General features: G+C 37.6%; 1 protein-coding gene across 3 annotated transcripts in view; it reads left to right on the forward strand.

The window, feature by feature from the left end:
* The window catches only part of pof1b (POF1B, actin binding protein), a 35,915-nt gene extending 14,504 nt beyond the window's left edge, over positions 1-21,411 (forward strand). The window contains exons 4-22 of one of the 3 annotated variants that reach the window (XM_012968535.3): positions 1,263-1,325; positions 1,828-1,893; positions 2,896-2,961; positions 3,868-3,930; positions 4,197-4,259; positions 4,386-4,478; positions 5,750-5,854; positions 6,330-6,386; positions 9,266-9,399; positions 10,323-10,347; positions 11,240-11,308; positions 12,489-12,581; positions 13,158-13,271; positions 14,940-15,092; positions 15,618-15,737; positions 17,065-17,193; positions 17,373-17,437; positions 18,300-18,411; positions 19,251-21,411. In XM_012968535.3, the coding sequence (XP_012823989.1) occupies positions 1,263-1,325; positions 1,828-1,893; positions 2,896-2,961; positions 3,868-3,930; positions 4,197-4,259; positions 4,386-4,478; positions 5,750-5,854; positions 6,330-6,386; positions 9,266-9,399; positions 10,323-10,347; positions 11,240-11,308; positions 12,489-12,581; positions 13,158-13,271; positions 14,940-15,092; positions 15,618-15,737; positions 17,065-17,193; positions 17,373-17,437; positions 18,300-18,411; positions 19,251-19,271 (1,611 nt within the window). In that variant the 3' untranslated portion in view covers positions 19,272-21,411. 3 annotated transcript variants of the gene reach the window in all.
* Positions 21,412-21,456: the final 45 nt, after the last annotated feature.

Consider the following 21,456-nt stretch of genomic DNA (forward strand, 5'->3'; position numbering starts at 1 on the left):
AGAAAATACGCAATACGAATTTTTTGTAATCTGACCTGTCGTACTTTAATGGATGTTCCCCCTTGTGTGTGTTTTATATATCCATTTTTAGCGCTGTGTAGTTTTCTAGTACTTCAGACTTTAGTGCTACTGACTTCTCTTTTATTTCCATTCATCTTTTTTCATTACAGCTGCGTTCCATTTAATTATGTTAAGGCATATGGAGGCTGCATTTATGTATATAATACAGAGATTCTAAGCCTATGTGTTGCTATGATGTTTTGGGTGGTTCCCATTGATCCCCTTTAATACAGTATTATGGGGCACATCTTCTTATCCACAAACGCTCCGAGGGTTCGTTCCAATCGTATCTTCCGCGACTTTTTCGGCGTTTTCGCGACTTTTTCGTATTTTTAGTGCGAAAAAATCGGATCGGTTTTGCTGCTGTTTACAATCGTTCGGTACGAAAATTTTGTGACTTTCGGATCGCCAATACAATATTATCGTGACTAATACAATTTTTTCGTAAGCATTTTCGCGATATTTGCGATTTTCAGAAATTTTCTTTTCTAATCCGAATTTTTCCCATTAGTCTCTGCATGGGATACTTTCTCCCAAATACATGCTTAAAATTATTTTTTGGCAATATTTTGATATAGAAATTGATGGCACTTTGATCAACCGTTAATTTTACTGGGCATTTTGATCACTGCTGCATGTAAATTACATACAAAACATTGCATATGACATTTTCCTTGCTGTGAAGTTGTGTGCAAGTGGAAACAATATTCCAGTCTATAAATGCTTTGCACTAAGCATAAGAAGGGAGAGTATCATTTATACATAATATGTATAATTTAAAAGTAAGGTTGGTCTTTAGGAACAAAATTATATAATCTGTACAAGCTGCACAACCCAAAACTGTTCACTGTACTGCATGAGTTTGCCAACATTTGGTGAAAGGGTGAGAGAGAGCCCGAGGCAGATGTGCTATTGCAGCAGGTTACACTGTTGTGCCTTGCATTACTTTCAAAAGAGATTAGTACTGTAATTTGTTTTATTTTTATTCTGTGTGCATTGGGATAAATCCCTTTCTGACTGCAGAAGAAATATGGAGTGACAGTTATATTGGTTACATCCAGGAGAAGTGCTGACAGAATAAAACTTGGCAAATACTGATGTTTGATTAAATAGATATGGTCTAGTAGCTTTGTATATAACAAATGCATTGTGAGAGCCTAACATGTTTTTCACAAAACTGAAATTGGCATCTTTCCTTCCAGGAGGTGCAATCTCCAAATCCAACGGGAACCCTAAGAAGATATGTTGTTCAAAACCCTGAACTGGTATGTCAGTTGGATTACATTGTTTCTTTTGTTACTTTATTTGCCATATTTTTGTAAATCCCTTTAAGCCTTTTTAAATTATATGATTGTGCTACCTTATGTGCCATTTAACCGGTCATGTTGCCCTGCCTCAGCTTTCTGAAAGCAACAGTGTCATTTTTATGGCAAGTTTTTCTAATATGCTTATTAGTGATGCATGGGTTAAAATTGGTGCACCCACCATTACCTGACCTGACCTGTGCAGTGATTGATATGCCACGAATGACCAACTCATCACTGTCACCAGTGAGGGTGGAGTGGGCACTTGTGTATAAATAAAAGTGGGTAGGGACTGGGCAGGGATGGTCAGAGGGTCTGGGTTTGTGGTGTCAGGCCTGCAACACACCGCAGGGACAATCTGCCAAACGAACATGGATTTCAGGTCCACCCATGCATCACTAATGCTTATAATCATTGTGTACATCATTGGTGTATGCTAACTAAAGATAATTTTATGTTGTAGGAAGTACAGTCTCCCTATACACAACAGGAAACTATTAGAAGATACATTGTACAAAACCCTGAGCAGGTACAATATCCTTTTCTCCTTTTGTAGTAACCTTTATTCATAATATTTAAAGAATGAGTGAATGAGGGATTATGTCCTTTACTGGGTGTGCCAATGGCACATCTCAGGGATTCTTATAGCATAAGTCTGTTAATTCTGCAGAGTGCACCATGGCCATTGTACCTCGTCTTCTCTGTGACACCCTACACCAAAGGTAAAGTACAGTAATCACAGAACTTCTGTACTGTACATGGCTTTGACAAGGGGTGAGGAAGAGTTTCCTTGATGCAACATCTGAACAGGGCAGAAGCACACTCTGCAGAAAGAACCCCAAACCCTTTTGAGAAAGTGAGTTTGCACCCTAAAAGGCTCACAAGATTATACTTGTGACACAGGTGTAACATTCAGCTGCTAGAGAAGCCATTAGCCCTGGAAGCTGAGCTTAGTCTTGATAGTCGAACACATTCTTCCAAATTGACATATCTGTCAACTTTAATAAATGTGTCAGTTCTTTAAAAGCTTTCCTGATTGTCAAGGAAGATTTGATTAATGGGGAATAACTAAGGAATCCTAAAGGATTCCCAGCTGTTAGATAAGTATTTGATAAATTGGACCCTCGGTTTTAAACAGTTCACTACAAGTTGGAAAATGAAAGCAAACACCTGATTGGTTGCTACTGATAACCACACTTGTGCAATTTATGACCTATGCTTGTAAATCATCCCATTAAATATATAATACACATTGAGTTGTTGTATTTTTAATACCTGTATAGAGAGTATGCTATTCTCTAATATTACACTACTCCACACTGTAATATTCCATTTTGATATCAATGCTGATTGAATACATGACATCTATATCTGTCTGCATTTCTTTTTGTTTGAACACTTCAGTGAACCCCCTTTTGTATTGCAATGGAGCTTGTCAGACACAATCAGGTACACTGTGTTTATGAACACCTATGCCTACATGCCCTAAAACTCTTAATGTGTCACAACTAAAATTACCTTGTTGTTGCAGGAAATACAAATGCCGTACGCACAACCGGGAACAATAAGAAGATACATTGTTCAAAACCCTGAGCAGGTAGGATTTATTTTATCAAGCACAAGGATAGATGTTGAAACTTTGTATAAAAATCACTAAATGGACATAGCTTGTCATATATATACTTACCTTTTTGCATAGTCCTTCCCATTCTTCCTATGTGACACAGTATCCTGCTCTGTTTGGAGAAGTGGGTAACTGAGAATATAAGGTCCATTTGACCAAAAGTATCTAATGATAATTGACAAGGGGCAAGGAGGTAGAATGTTCAACTGCCTGTGACTTGGGATGGATATGGGTACATTATGGCCACATACATGGATAGACAATTTCCACTGAACTGATTAGTAGACAGAATTGTGTGGAACTATGGCTTGTGTATTTCCAGGTCAACGAGTGACCGTCACACACAGTTTCTTATTGAATATTCTATTCAGTGCTTTCACAGAAAACACATTGTAGTAAATAAAAATAGTTCTAGCTTACAAAAATGTACAGGTATGGGATCCCTTATCCAGAAACCAGTTATCCAGAAAGTTCTGAATTATGGAAAGGCCATCTCCCATAGGCTCCATTATAAGCAAATAATTCTCATTTTTAAAAATGATTTTCTTTTTCTCTGTAATAATAAAACTGTATCTTGTACTTGATCCAAACTAAGATATAATTAATCCTTATTGGAGGCAAAACAAGCCTATTGGGTTTATTCAATATTTAAATGATTTATAGTAGACTTAATTCATGGAGATCCAAATTACGGAAAGATCCCTTATCCGGAAAACCCCAGCTCCCGAGCATTCTGGATAACAGGTCCCATACCTGTATTATATATTATAATAATAAAATTATTTTTATATACATTTTCACTAATAACTAATGGATGGATCACCTCAACAGAATTGGATTCTAAAAGACCTGGTTAATTAAACAAGCATTGTATTGCAGGAATTACAAGGACCATATCAGCGCGAAACTGTACGGCAATACATAGTTCGGAATCCCGAACAGGTGGGACATTACAGAAATGTATATATTGAAGAATAAATATATTCTGACTAGTTAGTATATATGTAAAATTCTAACACCTAGTATTAGCAGAATAGATGCCTCTACTTACAGTAATATATTTACTTTTCCTAAATAACAAAAACAAAAAAGCACACAGATGCAAAGAGGCAGCAGACCTTGCAATTTTGCATGTAGTTCTGTCTTTTCTCTGCTTTTCAGGGTTTTGGGTTGGCCAAGCAATTGATTCAATATATATTGTATCACAGGCAATACCAGCACCGGCTCAACGTGAAACTGTTCGGCAATACATAGTGCAGAATCCAGAACAGGTTGGATAACATTAAAGTACCATATCTACATTCAGCTGTATAGTGATGCATAGTGCTATAGAGAAAGCTGTAAAATAACATTGAGTGTCTGTTATACCTTATGCTACTATCCATGATCTTTTTCAGCAAACGTATTTGAAGGGAGTGAATTATATGCCATCCAATAATGTTATCTACGAAAAGACAGTCAGAAGAGTTGAAAAGGCAAATTCTGAAGTGGTAAGTTATTTCTGATAGATGTATGATAACTTTTTTCTGACCTGGGCTGCAGTGGGCACTTATCTAATAATTTCTGTTCAGTAGACCCAGATAGCTTGTTGATCATACCACAGGCTTCTGAAGAGTTCAAATTAAGAAGGATTTGCTATATTTATGACCCTTTGTGCCAGAAGACTTATTGTGTAGTCTGCTTTAGTAGGTACCTTTTTAGATGACTGGTATGTACTATTTGCTTACCATCAGGAAAAGCTAAGTCACACTAATGTAGTTCCCTGTCAGTTGAAATCTGCCCAACCTGAAAGCATGTCCAGCTTGTTCTACTTGTGAAGAGTCAGGTGTCAGTCATGACTCATGAACAAAAGGCACAATGCACTTTCTGTAGGCTTCCCTATGCCTTTGCCAAAATAATTATGTAATTGCTTGTTAATTAACCAGCTCTTGTCTGGAACAAACAATGGGATTTTTGTTTATTGCTTTGTGCATATTCTCTCAGGACTTTTTAGCTATCTGTGGTTGTTATGGAACTTTTTCTCAGGATTATGCACAAAAACAAACTTTGCAGTAACCCTTGCAGCAAAGAATTTTTTTTTATGCAGTTCAATCAATTTCTGTCCAAACTCTCTTAATCCTTTTGCATATGCTGCATTCTAAAGCCATTTGTCCCATCAGCCTTTGTGAGATCGTACCAGATATCAACAAACAAACAGAAAGGCAGGCCAGTTGATGACCTAATATGTGACAAATCAGTTGGTTTATCTGACCTGGAAATGTATAGTCTTTAGAATAATGAAAACTTGATTTCTATTAAAATACTAGAAATGCTTATATTTGATGCATGAATTAGCAGCTGTCATCCTGAAATACTGATTTGAAATGATTGTGACTTGCCAGTTGTAATATGCATTCATGTCTATAGTTATATGACAGCATTGTAACATCAGCCATCCTGCTTTAGTTCCAGGAGTATCCAGGGCAACAAATAATTCACCTTAAAAAAAAAATAAAAAAATCCATCTTATTGTCAGGCCTCCAATCTGGTCTGCCAGAACGTAGATTTTGCTTGGGCGCCTTCAATGGCGCTACCAAGCATTCAGTTAATTTACTACCAAGCATTCAGTTAATTGTACACTAGTGTGTTAAAATGGGTGAAGCCTCCAGGTATCACTGCAGGGACCATTTTTTTTTTTTTTTTTCTGCAAAACTATGTATTTGTGGATTCTAGTATTGCATACAGCACTGTAATACCTTCTTATTACTTCTCACTGGAACAGGATAAACTTTCCCAGAGCACAAGAACAATGAGTGTATCCTCTGGAACTGATCAAGTCCTCGAGCAAAATATTCAAAGCAGGACTTCAGTGCAGTCATTTCAGCAGGTAATTATATGGAACAATTCATTAGAACAGTTTATAAAAACCTGGCATTGCAGTAGAATTATATTCTGCAAATGAGTCTAGGCTGAATTACTGTAATTATTACAATCTAACAATTCTGTATACAATCTAACTGAATTCTTTCATATGATTTTTCATTTATGTATATGTGCACATAGTATGATTCCTAGAATGCATCTGAAACACAGGTTTCCCTGTTGGTACTTCAAGAATCCAAGGCTATGCATAGCATAGTAAATGTAAGGTCTGGACTGGGGTTCAAAATAGGTCCTGGCATTTCAAGTACACAGAGGCCCAAACAGCCCCCCATCAGCTCATTAACATAGACATCTTACAGCAGCCCCTTTGGCATTTGACAAAAGCCACAGAACCCACAGTCCGTCCGGGCTTAGTAAATGCACAAATAACCTTGTAAACCAGTAAAATGATCATTTTGATTATTCTCTTTTTATCCTAGGAGATTATTCCTTCACAGGAAATTCAGCAGAATGTATCGGTGAACTTGAATGAGCAGGTAGGTTGCCATTTATGCTTGCTAGCACAAATCTTTATCGCTGATCTTTTTCTAATAGATATACAAATAAATTCGGAAGAACTTGACCTTGCATTGAAGAGCTAATTTCATGAGACTTGCATAAATGTTTAGCTGCAGATTTCACTTTAGTGCTTTTGTGCTCTGGTCAGGTTAGTCATTGTTCTAGAGAAGAGTGGCATTCCATTTAAGACAGGGGTGTCAAACTCAATCACATAAGGGGGCCGAAATCTAAAACACAGGCTAAGTCGCGGGCCAAATTTTTTATTAATATACTTAGTAAGATACTAAGGGGTATATTTATCACAATGTGTAAAAAGTGGAGTAAGACATTACCGGTGATGCTTTGCTACTGTTGAAATCTGATTACTGATTGGGTGCCTTGGGCAACATTACTGGTAATGCTTCACTCCACTTTTTACACAGCATGATAAATATACCCCTTAGTCTTAGTTACTGTGTGAGGAAAATGGAAATTGATCAGGCTGGATGGTCAGACTCACTCACCAAGGGCCACATAAAACAGCCAGGTGGGCCGGATTTGACCCCCGGGCCTTGTGTTTGACATATATGATTTAAGAACTCAACCTATGAAGAAATGTGTCTGCTCTAGGGAAACAACCATGCAAAGCCGTTACTAGACCCCTGTGTTGCATGTAGCGATCATATAAAGGGTAATGTAATAAAAGGTCTTATGTTTGCTACTTGTCAAGTAACCCATAGGAACCAGTCAGCAGGTAACATTAACTGGTCACTTGTTTGAAAACATACATTGGATTGGTTGCTTCGAGTTACTAGATGTGGGCAAAAGACATTACATTAGCCTGATATTCATATAGGCCAAAAGCCTGAATAGCATGTCGTGCAAAGTAATTACCAATGTAGCACCTGCAACTGTACAGATTGGTACATCAAACGCAGTCCGATCGTTATACTAAGGAATGCAGTCTGGCCAGTCTCCTCAGGGCTTTATACAGTTATGTGCTTAAGTGTCAGATACAGGTGTTGGTGGATTGTGTAAATTACTAGTGTTGCATGGTGTTTGCAGTCTCAAGAATATTTACTAGGAGCATTTTGATCTATATCTGTTACTGGAACATTATTTTTATATGTGGCTTTTATATCTGTGTTCTAGTAAAGACCTGCTCAAGCTTTTTTTTGGCATCCATAAATACTTCCAAACTATAACTTCCCAAAAATTAGGAAATTCTTTTAAGGGATGATTTTTTTGGATGTGTCAAGGTCTAAAATGAATCAAAAGGAAATGAGTTGCTGAGTAAAGCGAATGATACCGATTATCCATTATATTATGGAGGAGTTGTTTGGTGACACTATGTACTTATGATCCTGCTATATATCAGTTCCCTATAATGGAATTTCTTATATGCTTTGAAAGGATTAAAAAAAATACTTTTGCAAATGCAGCTATTCCAAGGCCTGCAGGTGAAATGTGTTTATTTGCTACAAAACTTGGTGTTTTTAATAAGCTAATTACGTTCACCATAAAGCCCTTCTGTTTAAGCCTTAAATGAACAAGTTAATACAGGAGTTGGGGTGTGGCTCTCAAGTTAAACATGCACACAAAAAAATCAGGAAATCTTCAAGAAACGGTTTGCAAATCATTTCACATGCCTCCGCCATAAATAAATGCAGCCTGTCATAGACAGTTCTAATTGCTTGAAGAATGGAGAAACTACATAGGCTGACCTGTAACTACAATAACTCTAATGCTTAAAATCCTTGCACTTACACACATACACACATTGATTGAATGCACTGATGGGACAGGAATGGTATAAAGGCACCTCTGTGCTCAGCTACACATCAGATTGCAATATCCCCTTAAATTGATTACTGAATTAGTTTGTGCAACCAACAGTTTTTGCTAATCGCAGTTTTCTGTATGCACTGGTGTCATAGCTTGTGTACTCCTGCATGAATACAGAGTGCTTATTTTTGTAGTTGCACAGATAATGGAAAATTATTTGGCAGCGTTGGATTATATGACAGTACAAGGATCCGTTCTTGTTTTCCATCATGTGCATTCTTGGAGCAACCAACTATGCTGCCCCCTCCCATTATGTAATCTGTAAAAAAAAAAATTGCACAACAGAAAATATTTTCACACTAGTGGAATACATTCATGGACTGTCATGTTTTAATCTTCATGGAGACAGTGGAATAGGGAGTTTGATATATTGTACCACAATGTCAAAAACATCAGACTTTCTACTAACTGTTTTAATAGCCCTGGAAATGAAATGTTAAATCACAAAAGGGACCTTATACCCAGAGGCACTGAGAAAGTTGCCTGGCAACTTGCATATTTCCCTTTTTTAAACTTGAGTTTTGCTGTATTTTTTCTTGAAAGCTTCTATGAGTATAGGGAGCACATACATGCAAGTGATGTATCTATAAGTCAAAAGTAGTTCAGGACAGGAATTGCTTACCTTGCATGTTCCAACTTTGAATCATAATAACCGACTTCTGACATTTTTGTTCAAAGGATAAGGGTAAAAGAGCTGTAGTTCAGCAACAGTAAGGCAGTGTGTCTGACTCTGAGGGTCAGTATGAACTGCGAGGACCTAGTTGTTTTTGTTGTCATGCTGTGTGGTTGTGCTACGTATTTTTGCAATCTCATAAGCTTAAAATGTAAAGCTTAATTACAGTATAAGATAATACCTTTTAAAGTACCAACCATTTTAGTTTTATTAAAAGAATTTTCCTGAATTATATTTACTAGAATGCTGATCTGTATTCTGTTTGCTCTCAGGGGATAGGTGAGGTTCAAAGATATGTTCTGACAAAGTTGACCTCTTTCCCTGCACATTCTTGCTAGTAAAATGAAATCTTTTCTTTAGGTAAGGGTTAATGTTGATGTGGGCCCTGAACAGCTGGACGCAAGGTATTTTGGAGAACTGTTGGCGGAGCTGAGCCGAAAGAACAATGACTTATACAGTGTCTTGATGCAGCATGTGGAGAAGATGGGAGCAAGGTAATTGGCTGTGGGTTTGTGAACTCCCAAGAATGTTCCATATTGTGTAAACTAAGTAGAGCTTCACAGCCCCGCTGTGTCGTGTTCTCAGCTACAACAAAATGCCTCATGACTGGCAGGATCAAGAGTGTCAGAATAAGAATTAGTGCAGCCATGTACATTAGGGATCTAGGTCATGTCCTTTTTAGAGAATGCCTAGGAACTATACTAAAAGTAGCTGCCCTTACTCTTACATTGCATACATTGATGCTCATTTCAGAATAACTGATCCATAAAGTGCTTTTTCACCTTTTAATTAGCTGTAAGTATGTTTTAGAGATTAATATTCTTGGATAAATTGTATTTGATCTTCATTTTTTATTATTTGTGGTTTTTGAATGATTTAGCTTTTTGTATAGCAGCCCTCTAATTTGGAATTTTAGCAGCTATCTGGTTTCCAAATTACCCTAGCAACCAGGCAAAGGTTTGAATTAGAAATTTGAATATGAATAGGAGAAGCCTGAATATATAATAAATAATCTACATAATTAAAATAAAGATTAGTTATAAAAATTAAACATAAAATTGCAGCCATAAAGAGCAATAATTCTTTTTTTTTGGCTGCGGGGGTCAGTGACCCCCATTTGAAAGCTGGAAAGAAACTGAAGAGGAAGGCACATTCAAAAAAAATTAAAAAATAACCAATGAAGGGCAAATGCACACTATTAACATACTAAAAAAATAACTTAAAGGTGAACCACCCCTTTAATGGCCTTGCTTGTAAAAAGTGTATGATCTACCATTGCAGCTATTATAGCAGTTACTTTTTTTTTATACATTCTAAAGAACACTAAAGAAACGCTTTTTACATTCCTATTTATTATTAATATTTAATTTGCAATTGCATCTGTGAAGTAACAAAATGTTGTTTGTTTTATTTGTAGGAAGATGTCAGAAACAGATGATCAGGTACACAGCCTAAATATTCCTATTTTGTATCTTTTTCTGTGAAATTGTATGTGGAACTTTTCTAACTGCAGGGACTGTTATACATCCACTAGGTAAATTCAGTAATCTGTTCTTCAACTATGGTTTGCGAACATCCTACAACATTATATTATTTGGGCCATCTCCCTTTGTAAGTCTCATTTCTCTGCACAGTGGAGCAATCTAAAGCTGATCTGCTCACACAGACAAAGTATTCTGTCCTTAGTGCAGTTATTAAAAGGAAGAATTATATTTTTGGAAATGTAGAATATAATCTGCAATAATGGGAATAGCCTCATCCACTGTTTGCTTTTCTGTAATTAGCATTTGGAATGTCAACGCTTTTTAAAGTCAAATGTAGAGCAGTATAGAGCAAAATATCCATGTATTTTGTTATCCTTGTATTTTTCTACTGGCCCAACTTGCACCGAACTGTTTAATACACCTTTTCTCAGTGTGACAGAAAGGAGTCCTGATTTCTTTTAGTAAACTCTATTTTCAGCATTGTTATGTAACAGTGCAGTATGTCGATGTAAGCACATGATACCATAACATTTCTTTATAGCTGCTCTCCTAATCTGCTAGTTCCCTGAACCTGGTGCTGATTTTGCTAGCTACTAACTGAATCCTATGTGGCCCTGGCATTTAAAGTAGTTTATTACAAGTTTATTTGTTTTTAATAATTTTTTAAAAATGATAGCATAATATTGCGAGTATCCATTATAAGCCTATAGCCCACTGCCTTTTGGGTGTGCTTTTGTAGGTAAAAGTACACTTGTTTCTATAAAAGTATTTATCCCGCTGAACAATTATATCAAGACATAAAGAAATGTACAACATAATTTAAACTGAAACTTGCTTTTGGTTTTTATAGGATATTGAATCACTAATTCCAAAAGGAGTGTCTGAACTCACAAAGCAGCAAATTCGTTACCTGCTACAGGTAAATAATAAAAGCGTGGTGCGCCTTCCTTAACAAGTATTACTGAAACTTAGGGGTTGCCAGACCCTTAAATTCTGCTGTGTATATGTGCTTGATAGGTTAAGGTATATCTCTGTACAGTGTACGTGAGAACAAATAGGGTTGAAGTATAAAAAAAACAAAAATAATAGGGCTCTTTTCCATACACAAGCACTGTTGCAGTCTGGGTTGCAATTTTCCTGCAGCCAGTAAAACACTTGCAGTGAAGTACTTGCGTCAAAATGCACTCCTTACGCTGCCGTATATTTGTGGTTGGTGCAGTTTAGTCCTTCCTGCCTTCCATTCCGAATCAGGCGTTGTGGCGCCTACTGAAGCAGGGGAACCTTGTAGTTACCACCACCTCTTGACCAGAAGGTAGCTCCAGGGTTCCGTTTGCATCTAGCATCAATAAGCGCAGCACATTTGCACAAAAAGAATCTGGTGCAGACGTCATTTGCACGTGTGCACAGCAGAAATTATGCCAGGTGGATATCCACGCAATTGCGTCCAATTTGCAACAAAATGTGTGTACAGTTGTGGTAATTTCGCAGAATTGCGTTGATAAGTGGCCCTTTGCAAACGCTGAATTGTGGGGGAAAAAACATGGCAATGAGACTCCAAATTGCACTGTGCTCACTGCGCTTGTGGATTTTAGTGAGTCTTAACCATAACAAAGGGAAATTAAACCCATGTTACTGCATTTAAGGAGTAAGGATTCAGACCGTTATTTATATCCTTCCAGCATAGAAAATAAAATGTTATATCTAAAACATGGCTTCAAATTAGGGTTGTTAAATTAGCCTTAACATCTTAAATATGAAATATCACTGACTGACTATAAATAGTATTATCACTGACCACCAATGTATTGCTTTTTAAGCAAAGGCATGATTGTAAAAGTCATATTTTTCTCCCCAAATACTTGTTAAGCATTTCTAAACATTGGAGTAGTTTTTCAGCCAGCGTGAAAACCTTAAACGGGTCACTTTGCTTATAAGGGTGCCACCATTGTCGGCAGAAAGTTATTTTAAACTGTTCATGCTCCTAGGTTTGCAAGGAGCAGTTGCTCCATGAGAAATACAATAATTCTATATGAAACAATAGTATAACAATACTATGAAGAGTATGAAAGAATATCCCTCTTTTTTTCTATCACTGCCAGATGAGGCAAACCTCAGATAAATCAATGAGAATGGTGCTAAACACCTTCAGCAGCCTGCGTGAGGAGCTGATTCACCTGCAAGATGACTTGAATGTAAGTGTGCAGTCATACATACATTTTCTATATCTCTCTCTTATCTGGTCATCTGTGATTGTGGTCTCAAAAATATATCAGTATATTAGAGAACAGTGCCTGAAAGCCAAATATATTACTGCAGCTGGCTATGTCTGATGAAGGGGCCTGCCCCACGAAACATCACGTTTGAAACAAACATGCAAGGTTAAACCTGCTTGCAACTGACCTGTTGTGCCAGTGATTCCTTGAGAAGTTCTGCCTGTTAGGGGGACCTGTTCCCCCACACTGTGCACCAGGTTGATCATCCTGTGAGAGGCCAGGGTGTGCTGGTGACTTATCCTTATATATGTACATGCAGTAACAGATCATGCAGTGATTACTGTAGTGCTGTGTTAGTATTACATTAGGGTCTTTAGCTTTGCTGTTTGCCAGTTTAGTTTTATAATTGCAATTTAAGTCAGTAAAGCATGTTATGTCACCATGACACGCAGCGTGACCGATTAGTGTATTTGTTAATATGACAATATCTTGCAAACATTTTATCATTTGAAAGTGAATCCCATTTAAAGCAATACTGTATATGTTCATTCACAGAAACTGGACACGGACAAGAGGAGCCTTGAAAGAGATTTGGCCTTTAAGGACTCTCAAATAAAGGAGTATGAAAGTATACTGGCATCTCTGAGGGAAAAAAACAGGCAGCAGCAGGTATAAATCTGTTCACTGTATTCGGATTTCTTACTATGGTATAATTTATTAACGTACTGTTAAATAACACGCATCAATTAACTTTAGTACCTAAATGCCATATAGTGCAATAAACTAGGTTAAAGGAGAAGGAAAGGTAAAAACTAAGTAAGCTTTATCAGAAAAGTCTATGTAAATACAGCCATAAGCACTCACAGTAACGCAGCACTGACTCCTCATTTCAAAGAAACACAGGATTTATTATCATCTTTTGTGTAAACATGTTCTTCTGTATCAGACTTCCTCTCTCAGAAAAATCCTCCATTCCTGCCCAAGTCTGCACAGCTCTCTCCTCTCACCCTCTCCCCCTCCCTTCTCCTGCCCCCCTTCCATAAGAATTCACTTCCCCTCCCATCAGAATGTGTGATCTATGCTACCAGCCTCTGGAGCTGCAGCAGGAAGCTACTGAGACCGAGATAAAATGGCAGGTACTATCTTAAAGGAGACATTTTATATAAAGTTCATATTCAGTTATAATATTCATCCTCCCTCAAAATGTAAAATGATGCAGAAAGAAAGATGTTTTGAAAGCATTTTACCTCCTAAAACTGCCATTATATGAGATCTGCATATACAACCTCTCCATTCTGAAGCCAGAGCCAAATGAGACATGGGAGTGTCGCTTCAGTCTCCCACAGGAAGTGGTCACAGCACTGACTGACAGGCTTTACTCAGCAGCAGCAGGGAAAACCCCTCCCTTCTTCTGTGTCTCTCTGCTTGTGCTGCTGCGGGGGGGAGAGGAGCAAGTAGACCAGGAACAGACTGCCTGTGACATCGCTAAGCCCCGCCCACTCTATGAATATTCACTTCACTTTAAGTAGGTGAGGTTGTGTCATTGAAGTCTATGAGGGCAGGCAGCTGTGAGATGTATACTGAAGAGTCTAAACCGGAAGCTGGCATAAGGTCTGGGTAGAGCACAGTTTGCAAGCTGTTATGGACATATTTGAACCCAAAGGTATTAAAATAAAAGCACTTCCTTCTATTTTACATTATTTTTCATGGTTTAGTAGAATAAATATAGCATTCTAGCTTGCACTTATGTGGCTAATATATTGGCAGTAAAATGCCAAAATGCCTTTCCTTCTCCTTTAAAGAACTTGACCCAGTGCAGTATGAACTGTAAAATGTATACTATGTTACAGTAGAGACAGGTGGGATACAGTGTGGCAAAACTGAACACATTATACTAGAGAAGGGCAGAATACAGTGTAAAATGCAACCTAGTGCACCAGAGGGCTGGCAGAACTTAGTATAACAAATGGAAGTGAATGCATTTGAGGTGCAGAATACACTGTTACATGTGGAACCATTACCTTTATACCAGTGGAACCATTACTATTACACCAGGGGAGGGCAGAATGCAGTATTACACATGGAACCATTACCATTCTACCAGGGGAGGGCAGAATGCAGAGTTAGAAATGGAACCATTACCATTATACCAGAAGAGGGCAGAATGCAGTGTTACACATGGAACCATTACCATTATACTAGAGAAGGACAGAGTCCAGTGTAACAAGAAGGGGTAGCACAGTCACTAGCAGAACATTCTTTAGCACACTGGAATAGGGAACAATTTTGTTGGAGAAAACACAGTTAATATGCATTGTCCTGACACTCCCCCCTCAGCAAGAACTAAAAGATCGCACCCTAACGATCAGCAGATTAGAAGAACAAGTCCTCAGTCTGCGCAACTTGGAAAATGACAAAGAATATTGTCTGAAAGAGCTGGAATATGCAAAGAATGCCATGCAACAGGAGAATCAGAATCTAAGGCTGCAGGTGAGGCAACTTTTGCTCTGGTAGACAGGTATCAGATCCCTTAGATCCCAGAAAGTTATCCCAAAAGCTCTGAATAATGGGAAGAACATCTCTCCTGGAGTAAGATTAAGCAAATGATTCTGATTATTAAAAACAATTTCGTTTTTTTTTTTTTGTAATAATAAAACAGGTTCTTGTACTTGATGGTAACTAAACTCATATTGGTGGCAAAACAATCCTGGGTCTGCTCCCTCTGTAATGGGGCGCCTAAAGTGTTGTCTGAATATGTGCAGTGTTAGTATTGGTGTAGCTGGGCCTTGGAAGGTCAATAATTGCGCATGGGCATGCCACTTGACCCATGCGTCTGTCATTGCTGAATATTAAGAAATTTAAAGATAAATTAAGGGAAAGGCACGACAAGGCTTAAGCTAATTGTGATGAGCATGTAGCAGTAAAAGACTATTTTCTATAGAATATTTAGAAACAAATATGGCTATAGGTATTCATTATGGCAGGTTTGATTTGTCTTGTTTCTTCCCTTTGAAGATTTCTGAGACTTGTTCTAGCCCAATGCTGCAAACCAAGGCCGATGAGATCTCCAAACAATACATGGAAATGATCAGTAACCTGAGAGAAGAAAAGGACAAGGAGCTTCGTATCTTGAGAGTAAGTTTATAGTCCCAATTTGTGGAGATGCTCAAGGGTAAGATAAGGCAAAAGGAAAGGGTGGCAGAGGGATGAATGTTTAAAGGTTTATTTCCATCTTACTGCATTTCTTTTATTTACTGTTATACTATCAGGTGAATATCTCACCCTCAGTCTGGTAATATAGGACAATATAGTCTACTGTAATATTATTTTACTGAAATACATAACCATATCGACAGAAGTTACCAACCACAGTAACAAATAGGAGATGATGAGTATAATGCAAGCAGGGCTTAGCCCCTGCGTGTTTATTGAAATTGTAGCAGCAATGTTTCGTAGGAATACCCTTCCTCAGGAATACAAACCAATGCAATATAGGTAGTTAAATAGTCGCACAATTAATTAACATAAGTTATTACACAATTAACATATTCATTGTATAATTAATGCAAAGACCCAGAATTCCATAGTGGCAATTCTCAATATTTAAAAGAGGGAGGGAGCAATAATTTAATTTTGTATTTATTCATATGTGTGGAGGCCATTAGTTCCTTTAGCAAGTAAGCCTCTTTCAAAGACAGTAGCATCCAGCTAAATAATGCTTAATAAGCAGTACATTCTAAATGAAGCACCCCTTAATTTATTGTTGTAATGGGTGAGATATCACCAGTGTAAATCATAACCCCAGGTGCATTAACTCATAGTAATATACCTCACCCCCCCTCCTGGGTAAGCGTGTAGAATCTGCCCAATCCATAGCTACAGGGCTGCATATTTCCACCTGCTGAGTTTCTATATTTTACATTAGCACAGTTTGGGCATATGAAAATGCTCAAGGAAATTTTCTGTAGTCCATTGGTTTCTACGAGCCTGCCAAATATTATGCTGGAACAAATGCACCACCTAGTGGCCAGGTTCCAACATTTTTTTACGCTAGCTATAGAAATAAGAGAATTTGTCCTGCACTCCAACAACATTTTGCTATGTGGAAAGTCAGAGCTCAACAGCAATGTAGAAGTCACTGAGGGGCAAACTGATGCCTCAGAAACATATAGCCCAAACAACAGAACTGAATATATATGGAAAATATCTCCCTATGAACTGGTCACTGGAATATCACAATATACCACTCCTGCAATGCAGTGGCTCAGAGCAAGATTACTATTTGCAGGGCCACTGTAAGTGTTCATTGTTCTAGAATCAATGAGCAATCTTCAGTGTTAAGGCCAGCAAACACAACAGAAGGCATTACAGGGAGGTTCAGTTCAGAGTGAGATAGTGTTACTACTGTAGCATTTCTATATGCCTGGCGTGGTAGACTAAATTTATCTCATTTAAATTTTAGAGCCAGATTACTAAATTCCAGCAGGAAGTGGTGTATCGAGAAGGCAGCAGCAGTGATTTGCAAATGAGGTTGCTGGAGCTGACATCTTCATTGGAGGAAAAGGAATCTTTAATTAAGAGACAACAGGAGGTGAGAACTAATATGTAATTGTTATTTATGCACACTATGTCCATCACTGATTACCTGCTAGTCTAATACCTACATGCAGCATTTAATCCCAAATGCCATTGCTGAACCAAGTGAATAGTAGTGGCTATTACCCTACTTTTATACATTTCAAGAACTGTAATTCTCTCTCTCACTTATAGGAACTTTTTAGGCTGCGTCAAGAAAGAGACTCAAAAGGTGTAACCAAAGCAGTCATCACAAAAAAGTAAGGCAATGATTTTACATTACTCATCATCAAAATGATAGTAGCCAGTTCATTAGGTCAAACTTGCATAAAGATTATTTGTTATAAAGTTTACATCATGTTTTTTAAAGAAGACTAGTTATAAATTTATTGTATAGTCTTATTTATGGTGCCCACAAAAAAGACCATAGTACTGGCACAACAGGGTATGTTTTTTTCCATTAGCATCTTTGATCTACACCACTTGTTTATTGACAGTCCATGGTGTAGCATGGAAAAGGTTTGTTAATAATAGCAAATTACTTTTGTATTTGTGCCTCAAATGTTTACAAGGGGAAAAAATATTTCTGTAAAAGCTGTATAATGCTGTTATTTCATGCATAGACTATGGTACTCAGATGGTTAAATCTGTTTTCCCTCTCTTACCAAGGAACAATTATGGTATGCTTTATGGCTGAGATTGTTACTATCTTTACTAGGGTTCATGCCAGAATGATCTAAGGACAGAGTATATATTCTTGTAAACTTCCTTATAAGCGCCAAGAAGGACCTGAGGCAAGAAGGTCTTAGCAAGTGCAGCCCTTAGAGTTGCCCTGCAGCAAACACTGCCCCCTTTATTTGAGAGGCATATATGTGTGCTAGGAAAAAACAAAATACTAAGTGGCTAATGGGAAGAAGGTTGGTTGTGGGGTTAGGATTTACTTTTTATTCCATGGTAGGGCATACTTTAAAAATATATTAAAGTAGATGCAAGCAAATGATCCCTTGGTCAGCCAGGAAACCGTAAAACAAACCAAGTGGCTTATATATCAAAGCTAGATGTTATTTAAAAAAAAAAAAAAGTCTTACATTTTCTAAGTAGGCTCTTTATGTTGTTTTCCAGGTACAGAAATCAGTATCCTATTCTCGGGCTTTTGTCAGATTATAATGCTACAGGGCCAGTGAAGGAATCCCAGACAATTGTCATTGAGAGAACAGGGGAGATGTGGAAACACGTAAGCAAACCTTTATGCAGCTAAACAAATTGAAAAGTGGGCGTCAAATAATACTCTACTAGTAAGTAGAGTAAGCAATGGACGTTGTCAATATGATGTCCCTGGGCTGGTTCTATAACGGCTGGCACCAGTACTGTCTACTGTGTATATGTAAGTACATACTTGAGCAATTACGTGGTCACACATACTTCTTTCTCTGTGTCAAGTCAAAGTTATCAGAACATCTGTACGTGAACCTTATGTAGAAATGGCAATCCTTTCTGCTTCCTCTCTTTTTTTGGGCTCTGTTGCCTCAATGTTTAGCCCTTCTCAATCCGCTGTCAGCCCTCCAGCATATATTCTTGGTCCTAATCATGGATCATGCTGGAGGCTTGATATAAGATAAAGGAAGGAGCATGGAGGAACCCTGACAGCAGATGGAGGTGGGTGTGGGAGCAGGAGTAGGACTCCTGAGCCCTGGCAACTGATGCAAATTACAGGGAAGGAGTAGAACAGCTCTGACCTGACACAGTGAAAGAAGCATATGTGGTTTCTTTTATTCTTAATCTCTAGTAGCAAAGTAACTTTACAGGTATCTGCAAAAGGTGATGAAGATTATACATTTAGAGAAGCAATATCTTTATAATTCTTGTAGACAGTAATGCTTAGAATAATAAAGGATTTCATATTACTTTAAGTTACATATTGACAGCTGCCTATTATTAATGCCCAGTTATTCAGTTATGTTGACGTTTTGGGATATTTGGAAATGTTTGGTTGGTACTAAGGAGCCCATATAACAGTGCTATGTATTGTGTTGTTTATATAAGGTAATAAAAGCTCTATTTATTTTGTGACAGGAATACTTTGACACACCTTAAAGAACTGCTTGCTTCTTACAGGAATGAAGGAGACTGCGCAGACCAGGGCTGTTTCCAGAATCGCTCGTCCAGTAGTAGTCTGGGGACTGCTCTAAATAGGATCTACTATTTTTCAGTCTCAGAGGATCAGTCCATTACTAAGAGCCACAATACGTATATGTGCCTTGACTGCCGCACTGACCTCACAATGGAGATGTTTATTATCCATTGGCCTCTCCTTTTGGGAGTATATCAGTTCAGTTCAATCATAATTACTATTCCTGTTGAAGTCATTTAGACCCTGCTCTGTCTGCCTTAAATAAGAAAGGGAAGATGTTGGTTTCTAACCTGGAAGCTTGTGATTTCACTTCTGTGAAAGCAATTTATATTGCTGGTCTGAGAAGTGTTTGCTCTTTTCCCTGAACATTTAAGGTGTATGTGTAGGCAACTGCCAGAAACAGAATATATGTGCAAGTATAAGCATAGAAATGTATTTATTGGGACAAAAAAAAAAAATATTTTGCGTTTGTATTTCTTTACCATTACTTGTAAAATCCAGAATTTAATTTACCCCCTCAGTGTTTTTTCCATGATTGTGTCCCGATCCCTAAGAACCAACTCCCCCCCCCTACCACCATAAAAAACACACAAATGATTGCATTCTTTGTGGCAAAAATATATGGACTGGATCTTGTTGTGCTGAAAAATAGATCAGAAGCTCTGTAATATATATAAAAAAAAAAAAAATCTGTATTTGCTATGTTTGGTAGACTTTGGTGGCTAAACTCATGGAGATGTTAGGCTGCATTTTTTTTTTTTTAAAAACAAAACTTTCATGTCTAGATTTATAATAGATCACTTGTGTGTCACTGAAATTGGGTAGAGATGGTTGTACCACTAGACTGTACATACTGTTTCTTTAATTTAGACAGATTGATGTGCCATCCAACTCTGGGGCTGATAGGAGTAGCATGCTTTCCTGCAAAACTGTTTCCTCGCAATATACACAGTGCTGTCCTGACAAATCACTACTAACGAATGACCTTATATATGCTATTATAACCACTAAACTTTAAATGAAAGTTGCTGGAATATTCCCAAGTATGCCAAATCTGCATAAAATTTTCATAAAAGTTTCCAAAAAATTGGTTGTACGTTCATACAGGCAGGCTTTTCACAATCTGTGTTCTTTGTTATTGGTGGCAAGTGGCTTGCCATTTTGTAAAAGGGAAAATGTATTTCCTATGTGAGGCAACTGTGCTGTGCCATTGTTATTGATTGGGAACACAGAAAACCAGTGTTGGTACGTGGTACCAGCCCAGAAGCACTATTGTCTGCTATAGACCGAATGCTTCCTTTTAAAGTGAAAAGATCGCAACCATCGCAAACACCCACGAGCAATGGTAATGTATATAACACGCAATGGTACTCTTTAAAACTCAGCAAAGAATATTACTAGAAATGTCACAACTTTATTTTGGGCATCTGTACCAGCTAAAAGCCAGTGCAGCACTTTAAAACAGAAGATTTGTGCCTCAAAAGATGCCCCAGAAGCTCCCTATCATCTTTTTAGCTGATTTATAACATATACTCTGCTGTCAGTTACTGAGCTTAGGGACTGATTCACAATATATACTGTATCTGTGTATATTTCCAAAAACCCCAAACCTAAACTCCTAGATGTTGAGCTCATGTGGACAACTTTCAAGAAATGGATCACAGGTTGGATTGCTGATCACTTGGGCTGGTGCAGTAAGCTCAGTATATAAAATATAGTGTTTGGAGTCATAATTATAACTTATAAACCCCAAGGTTACACTCTTGCCTTTAGAGTGGGTTTTCTCTGTATGAAGTGTTTGTTATGCACAGGCCATCTCCCCCTTTTTCAGTGCTTATGTGGATGAATTCTTTGTGGCTAACAAACCACAAACTTGTGCCTTTTAGGTATAGGTTTTCTATAATAAAACAGAAACTTAATAATAAATATATGGGGTACATTTTGGGAAAGTAGGTATGTGCTTGATTGGTGCAGATGGCTTTTTGTTTGTAATATAATGTAATATTTTCTATAAAACCCTGTCATTTTTGTATGTCATATTTCTTAGCTCTGACAGTATGGAACATGGATTTATGCCGCTTTAAAATAAAGATGTAAAACCAACCATGTGTGTTATGTGGAACAACAAAGCCAAGAGTATTTTTCTTG

This window comes from Xenopus tropicalis, chromosome 8 (genome assembly GCF_000004195.4).
Source record: "Xenopus tropicalis strain Nigerian chromosome 8, UCB_Xtro_10.0, whole genome shotgun sequence".
NCBI lineage: Eukaryota > Metazoa > Chordata > Amphibia > Anura > Pipidae > Xenopus > Xenopus tropicalis.